This window comes from Zingiber officinale, chromosome 10B (genome assembly GCF_018446385.1).
Source record: "Zingiber officinale cultivar Zhangliang chromosome 10B, Zo_v1.1, whole genome shotgun sequence".
Classification (NCBI taxonomy): Eukaryota; Viridiplantae; Streptophyta; class Magnoliopsida; order Zingiberales; family Zingiberaceae; genus Zingiber; species Zingiber officinale.
The window spans coordinates 1,619,818-1,644,366 of NC_056005.1; the positions used below are offsets into that span (position 1 = coordinate 1,619,818).

Consider the following 24,549-nt stretch of genomic DNA (forward strand, 5'->3'; position numbering starts at 1 on the left):
ATCTGCTCCAAACAAAAATTATAATCTGGTCGGGATGATAAACCCAAGAAGAGATCGCAACCATTTATAATCGAATCACGATCTTAATTCGATCATAAATACGAGTGTCATATCTGTTGGACCACAAACAATGATCCAAAAGATTACTTATATAATTTAATAAAAAATTAATTAATCTAAAATGACCCATCTATAAAAGTTTTCCATTAATTATCTAAATAACTAAAAGTTACTCATGATCAATAATCCATCAATTCTACCGTCAATCAAAAAAATTCATCCATTAATTAGGACTCAAAATTAAAAAGGCACCTGCTGCGTTATTTCCCGAGGACTTTGTTTATTATTTTTAATTTTAGGTACACACAGAGATTATAGGTACACCACATGAACAATTTATCTTAATTGTTTACATTTATTGAACAATTGACTTGAAATATTTTACTTTTCTTTTAATTTAAAAAAAAATGATTGATCAGACCCTTGAAACCACTACTTTTGAATGTAGACTTTGACTGGATATTATCTGTTTAGACATAAAACAAACCACGGCATGCGGACAACTAAAAGTGATATCGGATTGGGTCAGAGAAGAAGATCTATTTGGATCTGGAACGACCAGCTGATGATGATGATGTAAGGACATACGCAATACGTGAAATAAACAAAGGATTAAGCTTCCATATTACAATAATACCAGAGCTAAGCAAATCACAACATGGTTGATTAAGAAAACTAGATTTTTAGGTGCTCAATTACAAGAGTGCAGCATTAGATTAGAACATCAAAAAGAATTCCATGGAGCTTCTATTCATTCTTTTGAGGATTCATGGCCATAAAAAACTATCATATCCTTTACCCTACAAGAGAATAATTTCAGAGCTTCAAACAAATAAATTCTAGGCCTGATTTTATTTTATTTTTCTGAAATTTTAAATAGTATAGCTTAATTTAAACTTCTATTTGAATTTGGATTAATTGGTTAAAATGCTAGAGTTCCGGTTCTAACACAGATATCAACGAAACGTCTTTAGTTGAAATTAACAAATTGTTACTTCAATCTACAAAGAGAAAAGTTTTAAGAGAAAGTTGTGAATAAGAACGTAGAAACATCTTGCCTTAGCTGACGACATATTCGCTTATGCTACTGCAACTACTTGCTTGCAACTTTTCTGCACTTTGTGAAATTAATAAGAAGCACATGTTAGAGACAAGCAAATTAAAAAGTTGTTCATATTTAATCACAAGAAATATAAATTAAACGTAATTAGTCAGAATGAAATTTCCAAGTGAGATTTTAAGATACCTGTAGCAAGAGACTGATGTTTCAAGGGAAAACTAAGGCTGGGTAGAAGCTGTCATTGCAAACATTAGTACAAAGTAAACAATTGTGGAAAGCTTAGACAGCACTGGTTCCAACAAGTTGAATAGTTGGTTGTGGGGAAGTTGAAAAGCGAACTGATGAATGAACTAGTTTGGGAGCATCTTCCCTTTTCATAGCCTCAAGAAATGGATCACTTTTGTTCCCCTGCTTGATGCTGATGAGCAAGATATGCTTCTTTCATGGATTCAATACAGTGATGAAGTCTTTCTACCTAGCACAGACAAGCCACATGTGAGTGTATAATTGTTTGTACTGATATTATAGTTGTTTGTACTGATTGAAGGGTTTCTAGTTAGAGAAACTAAATTCAAGACAAATGCGTAATCCTACCAGACATCTGCACCCCTGTGTAACTTTTCTTAGACTGGAACAGTATTCAGTCAATATATGGTGTTTAAAGTATATCTATATCAAAAGTTGATAACGGATATTTTTAAGTAGCAAGTGTGCAATGTATTCTATGATGAAATCAATGCATGAAAGAGCAATTTAATGAATACTTACAAAATCAAAAATAGTATAAAGCAGTCACAAGCACACCTAAATTCTAACCTTCGAAACTATGTAGACGAAGAAGTCATGTGTATTAGAGATAGTGATTGGTAAAGCCTTTAAAGCATCTGAGAGTGTCATTCTAGTATCATTCATGAGCACTTGGTGTAAATGTTCAACACACTGGTAAATCTCATTCAGGCACATCTCTTGTCTAGCAACTGTATTCACCATAAAAGTTGAAGGCTTTTTTGGAACTCCATTATTGAAACCAGAAATCAACGCTACACTCCACATATTCTCATGAGAAATATGCCCTACAGTCAAAACATTTTGACGAAAGAAGAATTGGCTAAGAAGCATAAATGACTGGACAACAATTTCTGCATCCAGCAACATTCTTTTCACAAATGTCAATTTTTCTTGCAATAAAACTCTTTGCCTTTCTATTGCAGCACAAATAACCCCAAGTTCCTGCAAAAGAAAACCTGTCATTACTATTTCTCACCATTTGGCAAAAAATTATATCACAGTCATAGCTACTAATTTGTATTTACAATGATAAGAATGTTTAAAATGAATAATCAGCAATAGATTTTTTTGTCCGTAGCTCTTGTAGAAGTACCAGAAACATTATGACAAATTTTTAACATTATATAGATAAAATTCAATTAGCACCAAGAAATTGAAAAACTCGATGAGCAGATTAAGAATATTAGAGCATATCAAATTAAGAATTGATCCGCATCATAGGTGGAACTGTTGGCATGTAAACTTATTCCAAAGACATTGACTTTTTCAACTATGCAAGAACAATGCCAAGAACAACTTGATTTCATCAACCATGCAAGGAAGTTGTCAAAATCAATTTGACTTCATATGACTTTTCGTCAACTAAGCAAAGTTCAATTATCTTACTAAGTTCAATAAAACCCTCTAGAGTCATTAGTATAGAAAAGAACAAAATCTAATTGTTTTATGTTTAATGATATGATGTATTAATTGTAGAAGAATGTGAAAGCATGAATCTAAGTATATAAATAGGGACCTTGTATGATGATCAATAATATGTAGTAAACATTCTTCTTCATAGAATCTCTCTCTCAAATAGGGACCTTGTATGATGATCAATAATATGTAGTAAACATTCTTCTTCATATAATCTCTCTCTCATCCTCGTACTTTTCTTACAAAGTCTCTCCTACATTCTTGTTTCCTCGTCCTAGATCTATCAAAATTTCAACAAATCTGGTATCAGAGCCCTATATACCAATAGCTTCGATGAGCTCCCTCCAAGTGCCAAGTTAACCAAAGACAACTACAGAATGTGGAGTATACAAATGGAGACACTATTAAGTTCCCTTGATGTATGGGACCTTGTGAAGACCGATTATACTATAGCCGAAACAAGCGATGGGAATGAGTAAGCTCATAAGGCGATGAAGAAAAGAGAGAAGGTCTTATTCACTATCTATCAAGGAGTAGATGAAGCCGCTTCCAAATTGATTGCTCTAGCAACAACGTCACAAGCGGCTTGGGAGATATTGAGGACAACATATGATGGAGTAGATAAAGTAAGAAGATTCTCCTACAAGCTCTACGAACACAATTTGGAGCACTACAATAAGAGGCTTTAGAAACAATTCTGATTATTTCTCCTGAGTTATTTCCATTGTTCATCAAATGAGAAGAAATGGCAAGGAGCTAAAAGATGTTCGGGTCATTGAAAAGATCTTAAGGTCTTTAGACTCGAAGTTTGATTTCGTAGCTGTGGCGATCGAGGAATCAAAAGATTTGGAGGTGATGGCTGTGGAAGAGCTTATGTGACCCCTTCAAGCATATGAACAAAGAATATTGAAGAAAAGTGAAGAAAGAACTTTGGAGCAAGCACTCTAAGCCAAACTATCATTCAAGCAGAATGAATCATTGAGAGGGGTCCTCAACAAGGAGGGGTCCTCAACAAGGAAGGGTTTCTACATGGAGAAGAAGAGGTGGTCGTACTTCTAACTCAAATTGGCACACTCAAAATCAGAATGATGGAAATAAAGATAATCAAAAAGGACATGGAAGAGGCTATGGTGGAAGTCGATGTCAAGACCTTGGACAAGGTAGAAACATCGGAAGGAGGTATGATAAAACTAAATCTCAATGTTGCATTTGCAAGAAGTATGATTATCACTATAATGAATGTTGATATAATACTAACAATGGAGAAGAAAAAGTGAACTTTGTTAATAAAGAGGTGGACAATGAAGGACCATTATTGTTGATGGCATGCGATGGGCCAGAATCTGTCTAGCCTAGTACATGGTTCCTAAACACAGGAGCATCAAACCACACGTGTGGGAGAAAGGAGTTGTTCACAAAGCTTGATAAGAGACCAATACGCAATATCACCTTTGGAGATCTCTCACAAAGGTCAATTAAAGGAAAAGGTGACATTCTATTTGAATTGCAAAATGGAAAGAAGATATGCATCTTAGATGTTTATTATGTTCCTGACATAAAAAATAATCTTTTGAGCATTGGTCAACTATTGGAGAAAGGATATAATACATAAATGAGGGATTTGACATTTAGTATTCGTGATAAGAGTAATAATCTTAGTGCTCATGTCACAATGGCCAAGAACAAAATATTCCCACTGAAGTTAAGCCAATGAAGGGAATTGCTTCAAGGCAAGCACTATGGATAGTTCTACTCTTTGGCATCTTCGATATGGGCATCTAAATTTAGAGGCATTAAAGCTACTTTCAAAAAATGACATGGTATTTGGATTGCTAAAGATTGAGAGTTCTAACCATGTATATGAAATGTGTGTTATAATAAAGCAATAGAGGAAGTCATTCAAAAAGTACAATATGAGGCAAGTATCTTCACAACTTGAACTTTTGCATTCTGATGTTTGTGGATCCACCAAACCTATCTCTTCAAGGTATTTCTAGACTTTCACTGATGTTTATAGTGAAAAAACTTGGGTATATATGCTGAAAGAGAATGATCCGGATATGGCCTGAGGGCAGAGAGTGGAATAAGAAAGGAGGAGGGTAATGCAGTCATTTGACTGAGGTAGGTTTTTTGTTTTAAAGGTGCGTTGTTCATAGTGTAGAGAGGAGGAAGTCTGGAGGTTTTGGGGTCGCCGCCAAGCACAGTGGATGGGAGAGAGCGGACCGCCGTCGAGCACCTCTTCGGCGACTCTTCTTCCCGCAGGCACATTCGCCTTCGCTTCCAGCGAGCCCCACTTCCCGCGAGCGCCTCCACCTACAGCGGCCGGCGCTGTCTCCTAGTGGCCAGTGTTGCCTTCAATGGCCGGCGGTGTCTCCAGCGGCAGGTGCCTCCTTTTCCAGCAGTAGCCGGTGCCTCCAGCAGCAGGTGTCGTCTCTTCCAGCAGCAGTCGGCGTCTCCAGCAACCGCCGACACCTCCGCCATCGCTGCCGGCACTTCCCGCGGCTAGTGTCGGCGATTACAGCGGATACCGCACCCAGACCACTGCTACAGTAGCCTTTGGCAGCCAACGCCTCCGGTGGCCAGCGCCTCCGGCGTCCAGTGTCGTCACCTCTAGCAGCCACTGCCGCAGCCATCGCCACCCTCCGAGTAGCCGCTGTGCATGTATCGTACTATGTCTATATGCCGGCCTGCGAGCCGAGAGTGCGTTCGGCCTTCGTGCCGCTATTGTATTCCGACCTGCGAGCCGAGGTCGTAGTCGTACAGTGCGTCGTCCTGCGGATCCATATCGCGTCCGGCTCCAAGCCACTGGAGTTAGCTACTCACCAGGCGGACATTTATCCACTATCCAGGGTCACGACGACTCGGTCAGTATCCCGATCAGCTTATCCATCCATCCGAGGGCGCCCCCCGGGGCCAGGGTACGTTCTCGTACTCGTTACTTGTTTCATTGTGCGACTATTTATTCGACTGCTTATGTATTCGTGGGATCCGCCTCAAGCACCAAGGTACCAGAGACCGGGGCAACCTGGTCGCTGGCTGCAGGTACGGTTGACCAGAGGATTTCTGACGACTGGGTCAACACAGGAGACAGCTCTTCAGCCAGGTCGTGGAGATGCGGTCAACCTTCCAGACACGTCGTTCCGGCAGGTCCGTCTTCTCAGCTTCCCAACAGGATCAAATTGGCGTCGTCTGTGGGAGCACACCTGGTCTGGAACGTGAAGATGGACGACGCCGAAACTTTCTGTCATCCTCATGACCTCGGTAGATTTCGAAGAATATATCATATTCTCCTCACTCCACGGGTATTCGGGAGTCGAGGAACTGAGTCAGATTCTCAGCTGGTTGGCAGGTCAGTTTTTCCGTTATATTTGCTCCTTCAGTTAGTTGATCTGCCAAAGTTCCTCGATTGAAAACCCCATGCTGATCGGTCGAGCGTATATTATCCGAGCCACGGGCTCGATGTCGAAGACCCCGTGCCGACCGGGCGGACGTATACTATTCGAGTCACGGGCTCGATGTCGAAGACCCCATGCCGATTGGCCGGGCGTATATCAGCCGAGCCACGGGCTCGATGTCGAAGACCCCGTGCCCATCGGCCGGACGTATATTATCCGAGCCACGGGCTCGATGTCGAAGACCCCGTGCCGACCGGGCGGGCGTATATCATCCGAGCCACGGGCTTGATGTCGAAGACCCCGCGCCGATCGGCCGGGTGTATATTATCCGAGCCCGAGCTCGATGTCGAAGACCCCGTGCCGATCGGCCGGGTTTGAGTTATATTTGAAGACCGTCGAGAGGCGACATTAAACCCTCGCGTCATCGGCGGTCGAGCGGCGACCTTAAACCCTCGCCTCATTGGCCGTTGAGCGGCGACGTTAAACCCTCGCGTCATCGGCAGTCGAGCGACGACCTTAAACCCTCGCGTCATCGGCGGTCGAGCGGCGAACTTAAACCCTCGCGTCATCGGCGATCGAGCGGCGACCTTAAACCCTCGCCTCATCGGCGGTCGAGCGGCGACTTTAAACCCTCACGTCATCGGCGATCGAGCGGCGACCTTAAACCCGCGTCTCCACCGACCAGCTTATCAGAGCATCGGATATTCTATCTCCCCCATCAGGGGTCGAGCAGTTTTCATGAGCACCTACCTCCCCCATCAGGGGTCGAGCAGTCTTCACGAGCACCTACCTCCCCCATCAGGGGTCGAGCTTCGGGGTCGAGCAGTTATATCGGATCTCATATCTTCCCTGATCGAGGTCGAACGGTTTTTACCAGTCACGGGTCAGCCTATCAGATATATTCTATCTCCCCCATTCGGGGTCGAGTGGTCGTCACTTGGCTCGGGTCAGCTTATTAGATCTCTTATCTCACCCGTGCGGGTCGATTATCTTTAATGATCGCGGACGAGAGTAGGTCCACTGGTTTCAGATCAGGATATCTCACAGGCTCTATGTACACGCGGCAAAAGACTTTCGCGTTCGTGCGCCTCCATTTCCTGGGCTATGTTTCCGTTCAGTTCACGGGTGATGCGTCCGCTCGGCATCATCTGCACGACATCTATTCACCCGACGACATCCTTCCGACCGCCTGATCGGCCTCTTCGCGGTCGCGCACTCGGCATCGCTCGTCTGTCCAGCATTGGCCACTCAGCTTACTCGATTGTCAGGCCAACATTTTACGATCGCCTGATTGGCCATTCTCTGAGCCGCTCAGTCAGCACTCTCGTAGCCATCTGATCGGTATCGGTTGGCCGTCCATTCGGCTGTACGCTTGAACTAGGGTGTGCACTTGGCATCATTCGGTCGCTCAGTCTGCTCAGCATCGCGCGTGTCGATCGAGCTACTATCATTTTGCTCATCGCTTGCTTGACGCTCGACGTCGATCCAGTGACCGATTTGGCATCATTTCTCGTAGTTCGCTCAGCGTGGCTACCATCCCCTCGCGACGTGCTCTAGAATTACTCGGTTTGTATTTTTTCAGTTACTTGATCGGCACCTTCTCGATCGTGCGCTCGACTCGATCTCTCGCCTTTCTACCCGATCAACACTATCTCCGTTGCCCGGACCGCACTATTTCTCGTCGCTTGCTCGCTACTACTTGAGTCACTTGCCTAGCATCACCACAGCTGCTCGTTCGACGTGATAAGATGAGCACAGTTATCTGATTTCGCGTTCGACAGTGATTCTGTTTTGGGACTTGGTCCAGTCAGTCGGACTTGCGCCTCCTTCGACTAGACTTAAAGGGGAGGCTTGTGATCCGGATATGGCCTGAGGGCAGAGAGTGGAATAAGAAAGGAGAAGGAGGGTAATGCAGTCATTTGACTGAGGTAGGTTTTTTGTTTTAAAGGTGCACTGTTCATAGTGTAGAGAGGAGGAAGTCTGGAGGTTTTGGGGCCGCCGCCAAGCACAGTGGATGGGAGAGAGCGGGCCGCCGTCGAGCACCTCTTCGGCGACTCTTCTTCCCGCAGGCACATTCGCCTTCGCTTCCAGCGAGCCCCACTTCCCGCGAGCGCCTCCACCTACAGCGGCCGGCGCTGTCTCCTAGTGGCCAGTGTTGCCTTCAGTGGCCGACGGCGTCTCCAGCGGCAAGTGCCTCCTTTTCCAGCAGTAGCCGGTGTCTCCAGCAGCAGGTGTCGTCTCTTCCAGCAGCAGTCGGCGTCTCCAGCAACCGCCGACACCTCTGCCATCGCTGCCGGCACTTCCCGCGGCTAGTGTCGGCGATTACAGCGGATACCGCCCCCAGAGACCACTGCTATAGCAGCCTTTGGCAGCCAACGCCTCAATTGGCCAGCGCCTCCGGCGTCCAGTGCCGTCACCTTTGGCAGCCACTGCCGCAACAGTCGCCACCCTCCGAGTAGCCGCTGTGCAGGTATCGTACTATGTCTATATGCCGGCCTGCGAGCCGAGGTCGTAGTCGTACAGTGCGTCGTCCTGCGAATCTATATCGCGTTCGGCTCCAAGCCACTGGAGTTAGCTACTCACCAGGCGGACATTTATCCACTATCCAGGGTCACGACGACTCGGTCAGTATCCCGATCAGCTTATCCATCCATCCGAGGGCGCCCCCGGGGGCCAGGGTACGTTCTCGTACTCGTTACTTGTTTCATTGTGCCACTATTTATTCGACTGCTTATGTATTCGTGAGATCCGCCTCGAGCACCGAGATACCAGAGACCGGGGCAACCTGGTCGCTGGCTGCAGGTACGGTTGACCGGAGGATTTCTGACGACTGGGTCAACACAGGAGACAGCTTTTCAGCCGGGTCGTGGGGATGCGGTCAACCTTCCAGACACGTCGTTCCGGCAGGTCCGTCTTCTCAGCTTCTCGACAGGATCAGAGAATAAAGAAGTTTTCACCAAATTTAAGTAATTTAAAATTTTAGTTGAAAAACAAAGTGGATATCAGATAAAATGTATATGAATTGATCGAGGAGGTGAGTACAGCTCGTTGGAGTTCGAAAATTTTTGCAAGGAAAATAATATTCTTCATCAATTCACTATGCCCCAAACACCACAACAAAATAGTATTTCAGAAAGAAAAAAACGAACTATTCTAAATATGATTCCATGTATGTTGAAAAAGGAAACTGTCCCAAAAGAATTTTGGAGAAATATTATTGCTCGTGTTGTATATTTATTGAACATGTTTTCCACTAAAAGAATTAGAGACATCACCCCAGAGGAAGCTTGGAGTTTACACAAACCAAGGGTGGATCATCTTCGCATTTTTGGGAGCGTAGCATATGCAAAGGTACAAGAAAAGAAGCGGACAAAACTTGAAGATAAAAGTCAGAAGTATATTTTCTTGGATTATTGCGAGAATGCTAGTTAAGCCCCCTCGCACTTTGGCTCGCCTCATGGCCGGCTATCGTCGTGATGGGCTCTATTTTCGGAAGATATGTAGAAGGGGAGCCTTGGCGCAACGGTAATGTTGTTGCCATGTGACCAAAAGGTCACGGGTTCGAATCCTGGAAACAGCCTCTTGCAAAAAGCAGGGTAAGGCTGCGTACAATAGATCCTTCCCCGGGACCCCGCATGGAGGGAGCTTCATGCACCGGGCTGCCCTTTTCTTATTGCGAGAATGCTAGCGGGTACAAACTATACAATCCCATAATTAAAAAGCTCGTGGTATCAAGATATGTGGAATTTGATGAAGAACAAGCATGGAAATGGGACAATAACAATAATGATGACATGAAGCAAATCTCATTTGAAGAAGATTATAAAGAGAAGAAAGACAAGCAAGGAGAGAGTGAAGAAGTATCATCACCCCAACAAGTTGATACTCGGTCAAAAATAATGATCCACATAGTCCAATTGTAAAAAAGATGAAGAACATCCAAGACATATATAACTCCAGCCAAGTGATTGATGCAGACTTTGCGCTTAATAATTTGTGCTTATTTGCAGGATATGATCCTATAACTTACGAAAAAGCCTCTACGGATGCAAAGTGGACAAAAGCAATGGAAGAAGAGATTCATACTATAAAGAAAAATAATACATAGGAGCTCACTTCACTTCCGCAAAGACACAAAGCTATTGGAGTTAAATGGGTGTTCAAAACGAAGACAAATGCAAAAGGAGAAGTTGAAAGGCACAAAGTAAGGCTGGTTGCTAAAGGATACAAGCAAAACTACGGGATTGACTATGAAGAAGTCTTCACACCAGTAGTCCGGCTTTAAATAGTAAATTACTCATCTCTCTTCCAGCCAAAGAAGATGGACGTAAAATCTATTTTCTTAAATGGAAATCTTGAAGAAGAGATCTATATCGAATAACCATCAGGTTTTATCATCAAAGGACAAGAAGAAAAGGTATACAAATTAAAGAAAGCTTGGACTCAAGTAAACCGAGCTTGAAACTCAAGAACTGATGAGCACTTTATAAAAGAAGACTTCGCAAAGTGTCCCTATAAGCATTCTTTATACTTGAAGAAGAATTTATATGGACATATTTTGCTAGTATGTCTTTATGTGGATGATTAAATTTTTACAGGTAATAATATCTCCATAATTAGAGAATTCAAGCAATCAATGGAGAAGGAGTTTGAGATGACAGATCTAGGATTGATGAAATACTTCCTCGGTATTGAAATACAACAAAGAGAAGAGGGAATCTTTGTATCATAAGAAAAATATGCCAAAGAGATTCTCAAGAAATTCTCAATGGAAGATTGTTATGCTATGGATACACCCGTTGAATACAACATTAGAATGACTAAAGAGGGAGAAGGCAAACTTGTGAATCTAATTTATTACAAGTCTTTTGGGTTGCCTTAGGTATCTGACATGTACAAGACCTGATATATTATTTGGAGTTGGTTTGGTAAGCATGTATATGGAAACTCCAAAAATTTCTCACTTATATGCAGCTAAGAGAATTCTTAGATATATCAAAGGGACAATTGATTATGGGTTTCTCTATTTATCAATGCATGATATGGAGTTTTTTTTGTTTCAGTGATAGCGATTGGGCTGGAAGTTATGATGATTGCAAGAAACAATCAATTGAGCACTACTGGATACATGTTATATCTTAGTAATGTTGCATTCACTTGGTCTTCAAAGAACAATCAATTGTTGCTCTATCAACTTGTGAAGTTGAGTATATTGCTACAACCTCTTGTGTTTGTCATGCTATATGGCTAAAGAGATTACTCCATAATCTTAGATCGTAGCAAGAAGCTACAACCAAGATCTATGTGGATAATAAATCAACAATTGCTTTAGCCAAAAACCCAATTCATCATGAAAGATCCAAACATATCGATACTCACTTTCATTTCATAAGGGAGTATGTTAAATCGAAAGAAATAGAAATGCTCCATGTGAAGTCAAGTGATCAAGTAACTAATATATTTACAAAGCCTCTAAAAGCATAAGCTTTTCAATACCTAAGGGTGTAATCGAACCGAACTAAGCCGGACAATAAGATGCTCGAGCTCGGCTCGATAATGTTTTCGAGCTCGAGCTCGGCTTATTAATTTAATCAAACAAACTTAAACGAACCTTTTTTTGAGTCGAGACCTGAACAGCTCGCGAGCAACTTGGCTCATTTACACCCTTATCAATACCTAAGGAATTTGTTGGGAGTTCAGATTTTGGCATGTAAACTTATTCCAAAGACAAATTGACTTCTTCAACTATGCAAGAACAATGTCAAGAACAACTTGACTTTATCAACTATCCAAGGATGTTGTTAAAATCAATTTGACTTCATATGACTTTTCATCAACTAAGCAAAGTTCAATTATCTTACTAAGTTCAATGAAACTCTTTATGACAAGAGTCATTAGTATAGAAAAGAACAAAATCTAATTGTCTTGTGTTTAATGATATGATGTATTAATTGTAGAAGGATGTGGAAGCATGAATCTAAGTGTATAAATAAGGGCCTTGTATGATGATGAATACTATGTAGTAAACATTCCTCTTCATAGAGTCTCTCCCCCATTCCCGTACTTTCTTACAAAATCTCTCCTACATTCTTGTTTCCCCATCTTAGATCCATCAAAATTTCAACAGGAACTTGGTTGGATAATGCTCATATAAAATAATTAAAATTGGCAAAAAGTATGTGGACCATATACTTCTATTGTTTTAATTGATGGAAGAATGTTTGTGAACTAATTACACAACTTTGCATTAATAGAAGATTCAAAAGTTTCAAAATGGTGAACATACTTTCACAATCCTTTCCCTTACCCTTACTGGCAGTATAGATTGATATTTTGCTCTATTTAACCGTAGCTAACTTCAGCACCAGATAAGACTAGCCTAACTTACATCTCTTTACTGTATCTCATTCCCCTTGCAAATGTATTGCAAATGTGCTGCCATCTCTTCTTATTTTAAGGAGAGACAACAAATCTATTAATTCTTATAGGCTTAAGATAAAGTTGATCCAATGTATCATAAACATTAGTCACATCATGTGCAGCAGTTGGTTAGTTGCCAAGAAAGAAACTATAAATGTAGCATCATCTTGTGTATTAACTAATTAAAACCTTTGATAATTGAAAAGGAGTTGACAATTATTTGTAGAGATGGAGAGGGCAGTGCCAGTGACTACTATACTTGGATGTATAAATGGAGGACTATGTGCAGCTAATAAGTAATGACAAAACCTTGAAAGTCCTGTTAGAGTGAAGCTCAAAGGCATCAATTAACGCAGATGAACCAAAAAGCCGACTGCATTGATCCAATCTGTTACTTTCAGCCTTGTACTCATAAATCCACGCCCTACAAGCAATATCAAAACATGCAAGTGTAACAATAAAATTGAGATTTGAAGAAACATGACTTCGTATACCGTTGTCTCTATTAAACATATAACTTGGTTGCCTTCAAATGGAGATAGAAATACACAAGACGAAATGTATTTGCAATCGGTAAAATGAAGAAAAAGGTAACTTTGTCGATCAACTCAATAGACATCAACAAGAATGGGGGGAAAATAAACATTTAAATTCATCTACAAGAAAAGATAAATAGAACAAGTGACACTATAGAGATCAAATGCTAATATCACAACAATAACAGATTAATTAGAAGCCACCAGTATCACCCGAAGGATAAATAAGTTAGAAACAACTAACGCAGTAAAGAAGCTACGTACACTGAACCAAAATTCCGGAAATTGAGACAAAACAGAAAAAGAGTCAAAAGATAGAACTGGCATACTCGAGCTGCAGTAGAATACTCTGCGATTCAGGATGCAGATCCTCGAACTTGGAGTCGTATCCCGCAGGCTCGCCATCTGTGGCGAGCAGCAAAGCCTGCGGATGATACTGCGCACCCGGCACAACCACCGCTGCCCCCGCAAGTTGCTTCCGGAGAACTTGCTGCCCCAGAGGGTTCGGATTCTGTAACTGCAAGACCGATTGCTCAGGCTCCGGAGTGTCCGAAGGCCATAGAGCCCGCGGCTGCAGCAACGCCTTGTTCCCCGCACGCAGGCGCGATCGAGTTTTCGACGGTCGAGGAGTTGAGGTCGAGCTCAGCGGCGAGAGGGGGAGCCCTCTCGGGGTGTCGGGCGAGTACTGCGAGGGCGACAGGAACGGGAAGGTAGAGATCGGACTCCCAGGGGAATCTGTCTCCGCCATGGCGGCCCAACCAGATACCTAAAGCTCCGAATGGACGACGATGCCCTTGACGATTGACGAACACCCAAAGTGTCCAAGCCCTCGCATCTTGGGCCTTTTCGTCCTTGACAAGAAGTCCGTCGGCTTTGGGCTAACTCCTCCGAAGCCCACCAAAGAAAATGATGAATATTGCAATATTATTAAATCATTTACATAAAACATTAAAACGATTTAAGAAAATATTTAAACGAAGTGCCAAGTTGCTGCAGGATCGAAAGACACATAGCAATTAGTGATGTCATCGACGAGAATAATATAAGATTAATTTCAATTAATTATAGACACTGTTTCCACTAATTAAACCTGCTGCCTGCTTCATCGCATGCCTGCAAACTAATTAAAATAGGCAAATTATATTTAAAATGCTCTAAATCTCACAAGGATCGCATTAATTAATAAATAGTGTGATTCCGTGTTATCCGAAAAGTCTGTCTCATTTTTCTTGGCAAATTTTATTTTATTTTTATTTGGTACTTGCGTATTAATTTGTAAATGATAATCAGTACGGTGCCGCATAATTTAATATGCTTCGGTGGAGAAAAATTATTAATTTTATGAATTGAATTTTAAAAATAGCACAATTAACCGAAGGGTGCAGTTGCCGGATTCCTAAAAACCCACCTATTAGATTTGTCAAAAGTGCATTTATTTTTCATTTAACTTTTGCTAATGACTACGATGTTAGATTAAAAAACTAACCCCACTTTCATATTGAATTTCAAAAAATGTGTTGGATTTTAAAAACAGCATGTACTGTATTTTAAAAATCAACAACTAATTTTTAAAATAGATCACCACTATAATTATTATTTTTTAAATCAAATCTAGTTGGCTATATACTAATCTTGTAATTTATCTCACATCATATAATATGAGTGCAAACTGTGCGAGACATTTCAGATAAGCGTAGTCTTTACAATTTGAAAATTTAATGCCTAGATTTATTATAATGAGACATGGATTAATTTCTCACGGACGCGTCTCCTCGAAATTCTTTTTTCTACATCTTAGTAATTTGACGATCGATTATAAATTAACTTCATAATTTATCTCTTTATATAACATGAGGACAACTTGTGTATCTGGGTGACCATGACCATAAAAAAATTTTATTACTTGATGCGGTGATGAGGAGGGGCTTGCTCCAACCCTCGGAGGATAGTTACCACGTGGACGTCAAAGTCAAGACGGTCAACGCTTAGAAGTCATCGCTCGATCGAGCGAGTATGTCCCTGTTAGGACCGAAAGTAGCTAGAGGGGGGGTGAATAGCTCGTCGCGTTCGCTCGGTGCTTGGCGTTGCTCGGCGTTGCTTGTTTCTTCAAGAATATGCAGCGGAAAATACAGAAACAAATACAACCACGCTAACACTAGAATTTTACTTGGTATCCACCTCCAAAGGAGGTGACTAATCCAAGGATCCACACCACGCACGCACCCTCCACTATGAAACACTCCTTTTCGGTAACTACCGAGGGCGGAGAAGCCCTACAAGACTCTCGGTACAAGAAGAAGGAAAGGGAAACAAAATACAAGCACAAAGCTTACAATGAATGCAGAAAACCCTAACCCTAGCTTCTCTTCTTGCCTTTGATCCGCCTCTTGACTCGGAGAGCTTCCAAGAACCTTCAAGAACCGCGATCATGAGCTTTGAGAGTGCCTGTGGAGGAGCCGGTGAAGATCGAAATGAATCGGTGAAGAGATGCGGCAGGCAATGACGCCAACGCCAACGGTTGGATCCCGATCGATTCGAATATTCCCAATCGATCGGGAGGCTTTGGATCGATCCACGGATCGATCCGGAGCGCCTCTGTGCTAAGGCGCTCGGATCGATCCACGGATCGATCCGGCTATTCCAACAGCGTCCCAATCGATCCATCGATCGATTGGGACCTCGGATCGATCCACGGATCGATCCGGCTCTCGTCATTGGACAGTGCGGATCGATCCACCGATCGATCAGAGCCTGGATCGATCCATCGATCGATCCAAAGCCTTGATTTTGTCCAAAACCAAGTCCCAAACCTCCCAAACCAACATCCGGTCAACCTCGACTGTTGGTATGTCATGCCTAGCATCTAGTCACTCCTTGACCTGCTAGGACTCCCTTACCAAGTGTCCGGTCAATCCTTTCGACCCACTTGGACTTTTCTCTCTGTGCCAGTATCCAGTCAATCCTTTGACCTACTTGGACTTTTCTCTGTGCAAGTAGCCAATCCCTTTGACCTACTTGGACTTTTCTTTCATGCCAAGTATCCACAATCCTTTGACCTACTTGGACTTCCCAGGATGTCCGATCATCCTTGATCCATCTGGATTTTCCCTGCCGCTTCACTCACCGTGACTTTCACCTAGCTTCACTCACTAGGACTTTCACCGGCTTCACTCACCAGATTTCCATCCGCCTAGCTTCACTCACGGGACTTTTCTTGCGACTTCACTTACGGGACTTTCCTTCACCGGCTTCACTCAACGGACTTCCATCCGCCTAGCTTCACTCACTAGGTCTTTCATTTTGCCTAACATCCTAGTTAGGACTTCCATCAAGTATCCGGTCAACCTTGACCTACTTGACTCTTCTTCAATCAATATCTTATTGTCAAACATCTAAACCCAAACCAAGACTCGACTTGGTTACCAGTCAACCTTGACCTGAGGGATATTGCACCAACAATCTCCCCCTTTTTGATGTTTGACAATACCACAATAACACTTACAATCCCATATGTAAGTTAGGCTAATCCCATAGCCTCCTTCTTCATGCCACTAGGTAATTAAAGCATAAATTAAGCTCTTCATTCTCCCCCTAAGAGGGCAAACTCCCTCTAGGTAATGAAAGCCTAACTTACTCCCTTTCATGAGTCCTTTCATTCTCCCCCTATGACCTTCCCATAGGTAATGAAGGCCTAAGCTTAACCATACATTCTCCCCCTATTGGCACACATCAACCCATCGTTGGACACACATCAACCTATGCTCCAATTCTGGGCACACTTCAACAAATCCATTTGTTGAAGACTCTCCCCTCGAAGAGTTGCTCATCGTTGTTCACAACATCACTCGTTGTGATCAACACGATAATGAAGGTCCCATACCCTTCATTTATCCTTAAATTCTCCCTCAATGTAGACAACTACCCAACCTTGAGCATTATCTACCACTTGAGTGTCCACTTGAAATAATGAGGATATCCACTCCCCATTTCTCCCCATTTCAAGTTTAAATGCTCAACCTTGAGCAAGTCCACAACAGAAGGTTAACCACCTTCCAAGGTTCATGAAAAATAATTTTCATGTCTTTAAAGAGTCCCTCCCCCTAAAGACATGGTGGTAACTTCTGTCATTGCACCAACAATGACTTGGAATTCCTAAAATATTAGGAAACCCAAATTTAGAAGTTTTGAGGTTCAAATATTCAAAATTTGAAACAACCTCAACCTAAACTTCTACTTAGTCTTCGTTAACCAATCCATCCTTGTTTTCAACATGAAAACACCCTTTGTATGTATACAAATGTATTTAAGGGGTTTGGAATGGTTACCTAGACTAAAATAGGTTCAAAGATGCTGAAATCAGGCCTTCCCAGCCAAAACCAGCAACTTGGATCGATTGAAGTTGGGTTCCAATCGATTGATCGATTCAGACTACCTGGATCGATTGGCTGATCGATCCAGCGAGCTTCTGCTCGCGGGAATTTCCGTTTGAATCGATCCATGGATCGATTCAGGAACTCCAATCGATCCATGGATCGATCGGAGCTCTGATAGTTGCTGAAATTCCATTTCAGTCAACTTCAGAAACCCCTAGAAAATTCTACAAAAATCCAAAAGTCATGAAATTTCGTGTAGACATTATTTAGGGCATATACTATCAAAGAAAAATAGTTTTCTATGAAAATACTTCATATTTTCAAAGATTGACACAAACTTGAAAACTTGCAAAAACCTTAGTGTTTTCTTCAAGTTTGTGTCTAACTATTCAATGGTGATTACTATCAAAAGATAGCCTTCACCAAGGTTTTTCAAAAACATTTTAAAAACATTTTCAAAACCAATATCCCATCATGTTCCTTGGTAATAATGCACATGACTTGTACATTAGCTTTCCCAATGATGGGAACACACATAACTATGTGTTTTGATGAACCTAAAAACTCAAAAGAATGCACTAAATCAACATCTTGAGTTTTGTTCATCTTCCTAACATCTCACTTGTATCTAATGTGCACTAATCACATACAAGTCACCTTATGGTCTTTGTGAGATGTAGATTTTGGTTTTTGCCCTAATCTAGGGATCATGCATATCTATCTAGGCATTCTAGAGATATTAGACATCCACCTAGGATGTCACTTGTCAATAATTGTTGTTAAATGCCATTTGTCCTTAATTACAAGGAATTAAACTTAATGCATGATTATGTTATGGCATACATCAAAAGAAAATAATTTTCAAAAGAAAATATCCTATTACTACATGATGTATGAATGTCATGACATGGTATTTTTGGATTTTTCATAATAAAACATGAATGCAAAACTAGACATGATGTCATGGCATATGATGGGCAAATAATCATGGCAAGGTTTAGCATAATAAAATATACTTAGATTACCTATCTAAGTATCCTTAAAGTCTTAGCTAAACTTACACCGTAAACCTAGATTGCCCTAAAGTGCTACAAGAGAATGCCAAAGCCTAAATTGGCATTTCTAATTTCCTTGATTTAATGTATGCCAATTGAAAATAAACATGTCCTCAAATGTTGGCATATTCCATTTTTCCTCAAGAGTGATTACATTAATCAAGGCCCGGATTGCCTTAAATTTTCAAGAGAATACCAAAATCCCAACTTGGTATTTCTCAAGGTTTTCCCAATTTGTGTCATTTTAAGATAAAAACAATTTTTCACCATTAGGCACATTTTACTCTTTCAAGGAGTAATCAATAATTCCATTTCATTTTCAAAGGTTAACTAAAACCTTGAAAATGCTCCTTGAGTGTCAATTTCCTCAAAGTTGGGTTAACTACCCTTCTAATCGGAGTTGACACTCTCTAACCCATCTATGGGGTAGAGAAGATGCTCCTAGGAATCCAACACCTATTGGTGCTCCTTGGATGCTCTAGGTACTTACTAGGGATAACTTCCCTAGATACCTTCCTAGTGACCTTGTTGGGCTTCTTAGAAGCCTTGGTCACACTTTCTAGGTCAACTCTAGGGATAGCCTCCCTTGTGACCTTATTAGTGACTTTCTTAGACTTCTTAGAAGTCTTAGTCACTTTGGTTGCAAAGATACTTCTAGGGATATCTTCCCTTGTATCTTTGACTTGACCTCTAGACTTAGGGCTTGTTCCATAGTTATATGGAACCCTATGATAACTAGGCACATCCTTTTTAGCTTTGGGTTTGTATCCCAAACCTCTATAGCCATTGGATGACCTTTGTGCACCTAGCCCTAGGTATTGCTCTTTTTGCCCTTTAAGGATATTCTCCATCCTTTTTAGGGTCTTTTCTAGTTTGTCAAGTCTTGACCTCAAGACTTGATTTTCTATCATTAAATCCTTAGGTTTTGGTCCATGAGCATTTTTGATCTTGGGCATGTGTCTATTATCTTTAGAGTTATTGCTCAAATCTCTATCTACCTTCCTAACCTTAGGTTGGGTAGTTTTGGCATGTAGGGCCACATGTTTTTCCTTAAAGCCCTCATGCTTTCTATTCTTATGGTAAATTGCATTAAAATGATAAAAGTTAGAACTATCATGCTTTTCACCATAATGTAAAGGGGTAGGCTCAATAAATGTTACCTTCTTCTTTACCTTGGAGGCTCCCCCTTGACGAATGCCTCCTTGAGCCTTGACCATCTTCTTCCCTTTGGGGCATTGATTTCGGTAATGCCCCTTTTGATTGCAAGAGAAGCATATAATATGCTCCTTGCTCTTCTTTGTGTTGGGGATGATCTCCTTGGGCTTCGCCTTGCCCTTTTGTGCCACTTGGCCCTTCTTCTTGGCCAATATAGGGCACTTGCTCTTGTAGTGCCCATGTTCCCTACACTCAAAGCATATAATATAATTTTTATTTTTAATTGAAATATTTATACCTTTGCTTGTAGGGGTGGCATCTTTTCCTTTGGATCCGGAGGTAGAAGCTTCCTCTTGATCCGATCTTGATTCTCCTCCATTTGATTTTTCTTGACTCGTAGAGGTAGAAGCTTCTTTAATCTCTTCATCTCTTGACCCGGATGTAGAAGCTTCTCCTTCTTCTTGATCCGGCGTCACCAAGGATTGCTCCCCCTCAATCCTAGAGGTGGAGGCTTCATCATCTTGAATATGAAACAAGGAGTATGCTCCCTCCTTGTTCCTTTCGTTGCATTCCCTTGAGGATGAAGCTTCTTGGATTTCCTCTTGGTCTTGCTCCAAAGAGTCACCCTCTCTGGATACTTCTTGCTCTTGTACAGTGGAGGGGATCTCTTCATGAAGCTTGGCCAATTTGCTCCATAATTCCTTTGCATCTTCAAATTCTCCAATTTTGCAAAGGATGGTGCTCGGCAATAAATTTACCAAGAGCTTGGTCACTTTATCATTGGCCTCGCACCTTTGGACTTGCTCCGGGCTCCATTTGCTTTTCTTTAGAACTTTTCCCTTTGAATTTCTTGGAGCCTTGAAGCCTTCCATTAGAGCAAACCATTGCTCTATCTCCATCATAAGAAAATTTTCGATTCTTGATTTCCAAGAATCGAAACTCGTAGAAGTGTATGGTGGAGCCACCCTTGTGTCAAATCCAAGCCCATCTTGGAATTGCATCTTGAAGTTGAGCTTGATAAAGTCTTGAACTTGAAGAATTTGCCCCAACTTCTTCACCCTCTAGCTTTTCTTGATATGCTTGCCCCTTCCGGCGGTGATTCCGGTGAAGAGCGACCTCGCTCTGATACCACTTGTTAGGACCGAAAGTAGCTAGAGGGGGGGGGGGGTGAATAGCTCGTCGCGTTCGCTCGGTGCTTGGCGTTGCTCGGCGTTGCTTGTTTCTTCAAGAATATGCAGCGGAAAATACAGAAACAAATACAACCACGCTAACACTAGGATTTTACTTGGTATCCACCTCCAAAGGAGGTGACTAATCCAAGGATCCACACCGCGCACGCACCCTCCACTATGAAACACTCCTTTTCGGTAACTACCGAGGGCGGAGAAGCCCTACAAGACTCTCGGTACAAGAAGAAGGAAAGGGAAACAAAATACAAGCACAAAGCTTACAATGAATGCAGAAAACCCTAACCCTAACTTCTCTTCTTGCCTTTGATCCGCCTCTTGACTCGGAGAGCTTCCAAGAACCTTCAAGAACTGGCGATCATGAGCTTTGAGAGTGCTGTGGAGGAGCTGGTGAAGATCTGAAATGAATCGGTGAAGAGATGCTGCAGCCAACGCACGCCTGCAGCTCAAATACGACGCAACGGTCGGATCCCGATCGATTCGAATATTCCCAATCGATCGGGGAGACTTTGGATCGATCCACGGATCGATCCAGAGCGCCTCTGTGCTCTGGAAAAGCGCCTGGATCGATCCACGGATCGATCCAGCGCTTATTGCGCGAAGCAGCCGCGTCCCAATCGATCCACTGATCGATTGGGACCTCTGGATCGATCCACGGATCGATCCAGAGGCTCTCTGTTCGCTGGGACAGGTCTGGATCGATCCACTGATCGATCCAGCACTTGATTTTTGTCCAAAACCAAGTCCCAAACCTCCCAAACCAACATCCGGTCAACCTTGACCTGTTGGTATGTCATGCCTAGCATCTAGTCACTCCCTTGACCTGCTAGGACTCCCTTACCAAGTGTCCGGTCAATCCCTTTGACCCACTTGGACTTTTCTCTGTGCCAAGTATCCGGTCAATCCCTTTGACCTACTTGGACTTTTCTCTGTGCCAAGTATCCGGTCAATCCCTTTGACCTACTTGGACTTTTCTTTCATGCCAAGTATCCAGTCAATCCTTTGACCTACTTGGACTTCCCAGCGCCAGATGTCCGATCATCCTTGATCCATCTGGATTTTCCCTTGCCTGGCTTCACTCACCAGGACTTTCACCTAGCTTCACTCACTAGGACTTTCACCTGGCTTCACTCACCAGGATTTCCATCTGCCTAGCTTCACTCACCAGGACTTTTCTTCTGCCTGGCTTCACTTACCAGGACTTTCCTTCTGCCTGACTTCACTCGCCAGGACTTCCATCTGCCTAGCTTCACTCACTAGGTCTTTCATTTTGCCTAACATCCTAGTTAGGACTTCCCAGTCAAGTATCCGGTCAACCTTGACCTACTTAACTCTTCTTCAATCAATATCTTATTGTCAAACATCTAAACTCAAACCAAGACTCAGCTTGGTTACCCAGGTCAACCTTGACCTGAGGGATATTGCACCAACAGTCCCGACTGGGAAGAGAAAGGCTTGATCCGGTGTCACCTTTGGCTCGGCCATGCGGCGAGCACCCGACTCTCAAATACGAGGACGACAAAGGAAACAGTATACAAAAACTGAGCTGAGTGGCTCCTCCGCGCGCTCGGCCTAGCAACAGACTCAACATCAACAGAGCACACTGAGAGTAGATTTCCGACCGAGCGACTATCCCGCTCGGCCTATCCACAAAGCATGTGGATAGTGGACTTCCAACCGGATGGCTATCCTGCTCGACCTAACAATGGACAACACGTGGACAATGAAATTTCGGGCGAGCGACTATTCTGCTCAGCAAAACAACAGACATAGCAGGATATCTTTCGACATCCTTTTGGGAGCTAGTGCCGCTGACAGGCGACATAGTCAGACAGAGAATTGTATGACTAAAGCTTCTACTGTCACTTCAGAGATATACTTGACATGTTAAAGTACTGTGTCAGGAACACTTTACTGACAAGTCTTTTCAAGAAAAGCTTCGAAATGCGTCGCCTTAGGAAGTGTGCACACGCGCTGCCGGAGCTCCACTTACTATTGTACTACAGTCTTCTTGTTGCTCCACTTACTGCTTCTTCTTTTTCTCCATCGGAGACTGACTTAAGCGTCGGAGGACCATCGTCGGAGACCCCTTCCCTGACTCGACACTGACGTCAGTTGTGTTACAGGTTAGAGCGAAAGTCCATAGAAAATCAATAAGAACACCACGTCTCCAACATCCATCTCACCTTCTAGATAGGAACATTAATGTTTAAAAACTCAACAACAATATAATTTTTTTAAAACGATATATAGTAATTGACAAAGAGATAAAACGAAAAATAAATTTGTCGTTCAGCATCTGAAAGTTTGATAGTTTGGTGCGCTTTGTAAGAATTCCTCAATTTAAAAAATATCGGATATTTTACCCCCCTCGTATACTTTGAAGATGTGACAGACTTCTTAACTCGATTTGATAATTATCTTAATTATGCGTCGAAGTTAAAAAAAACCGTCTAATTTTAACGTGCGAGAGACGTCACTTTAAAATTATTTTTTAATATATTAAAAACGTACTTTTTAAATATTTATTTAAAAGAAAACTCGACCTAAAAAAGGTATGGCAAAGACAAGCAACGTCATTTTCTCATAAGCTTAATTAGACATGTCTTAAGAAAACGTCGCCTGTGCATATCCATCCACCATAGCCATCATTACGGAACCGCAGATAGATCTTCGTATCCCAGAATACCGCTCTATCCAAAACACGTCGCTGAAAAAGATCACTACGGGTTAAATCTTCTTCGTCAGATAACGTTAAAAATTGCCCAGCCCATGTTTTTTTCACTTCGACTGTTCGACATGAATCTGCAGTCGTCACCCAGCGATAATACAATTACTACCGAAGAACAATATTCAATTTAAGCATATTGCAGAATGCCACGCCTGGTGCAGCCCCGATTAGTTAATTGCGAGCGCGATTAATTACTGATTATCGGTGCGTGCGTGTTCCCGCCTATGCCTACTGTTCCCTAGCTACGTGCAGCGCCCGTTGAACAGAAAGCCACGTAGTGGCCATGATCATGAAATATTTTATATCACCGATTAATTAATCACCGAAAAATCTAATATAAAAAAAAAAACAAATCTCTGGTATATCAATCACTCTGCGAATTCGATGGATCAGTAGAGCGATGCCACGTGACGGAAACAGACAACCATCTTCGGCTTTCCAATCATTGCCAGTAGGTTTAGGATCCTGCTCCACGACAATCTTTAGCCGTTAGAATCACTGTTACGTGGCGGCTAATCGGTTCGGGTGGAGTTTGTGGCCTTACCTACCGTTACGCACCACGACACGTGGTGAAGGCCGGTTCCGGACGGAACCGGAACCGGCAAGTTACGGAGTGAGCCGGTTTTTGAGCCGGTCGGGTTCATTCTGTGGCATCCGTTAGAGGGTTTGATGAGTCAATTTGTTTTTTATTTGCCTTTCTCTTCTACTGTGCGTCAATTTGTTTTTATCCATTAAAGACCATCTGTCATTGCGGCATTGATTGAACGACGCTATAATCTAATAAAAACGTAATTTGCTTCCTCCCAACAGTCAAAGTCATTGGCTTTGTGCCAGCCTTGACTTGGCAGACGATTGCGTGTTGAGCGTTCGATA

At 42.4% G+C, this 24,549-nt stretch overlaps 1 protein-coding gene across 3 annotated transcripts; it reads right to left on the reverse strand.

Annotated features, from left to right (window-relative positions):
* Positions 1-962: 962 nt before the first annotated feature.
* Positions 963-13,955, reverse strand: LOC122030483 (nuclear pore complex protein NUP58-like). 3 transcript variants are annotated; one of them, XM_042589702.1, is made up of 5 exons: positions 13,505-13,955; positions 12,949-13,063; positions 1,937-2,350; positions 1,307-1,591; positions 963-1,172 (listed from the first exon to the last, which is right to left on the reverse strand). In XM_042589702.1, the coding sequence occupies exons 1-4, from the start codon at positions 13,921-13,923 to the stop codon at positions 1,562-1,564; spliced, it is 978 nt and encodes a 325-aa protein (XP_042445636.1). In that variant the 5' UTR covers positions 13,924-13,955; the 3' UTR covers positions 963-1,172; positions 1,307-1,561. The 3 variants fall into 3 exon arrangements, with proteins under 3 accessions (XP_042445636.1, XP_042445634.1, XP_042445635.1); XM_042589700.1 differs by having other exon boundaries at positions 1,307-1,595; XM_042589701.1 differs by having other exon boundaries at positions 963-1,177; positions 1,307-1,595.
* Positions 13,956-24,549: the final 10,594 nt, after the last annotated feature.

Excerpts from the sequence above, each read along its gene's own strand:
- LOC122030483 (XM_042589700.1), bottom strand. The coding sequence starts at position 13,923 with ATGGCGGAGACAGATTCCCCTGGGAGTCCGATCTCTACCTTCCCGTTC. Across the intron at positions 13,064-13,504 it reads AGTATTCTACTGCAGCTCGA|GGCGTGGATTTATGAGTACA; the intron begins GTATGCCAGTTC and ends TATTGCTTGTAG. Across the intron at positions 2,351-12,948 it reads ACTCTAACAGGACTTTCAAG|GAACTTGGGGTTATTTGTGC; the intron begins GTTTTGTCATTA and ends TTTCTTTTGCAG.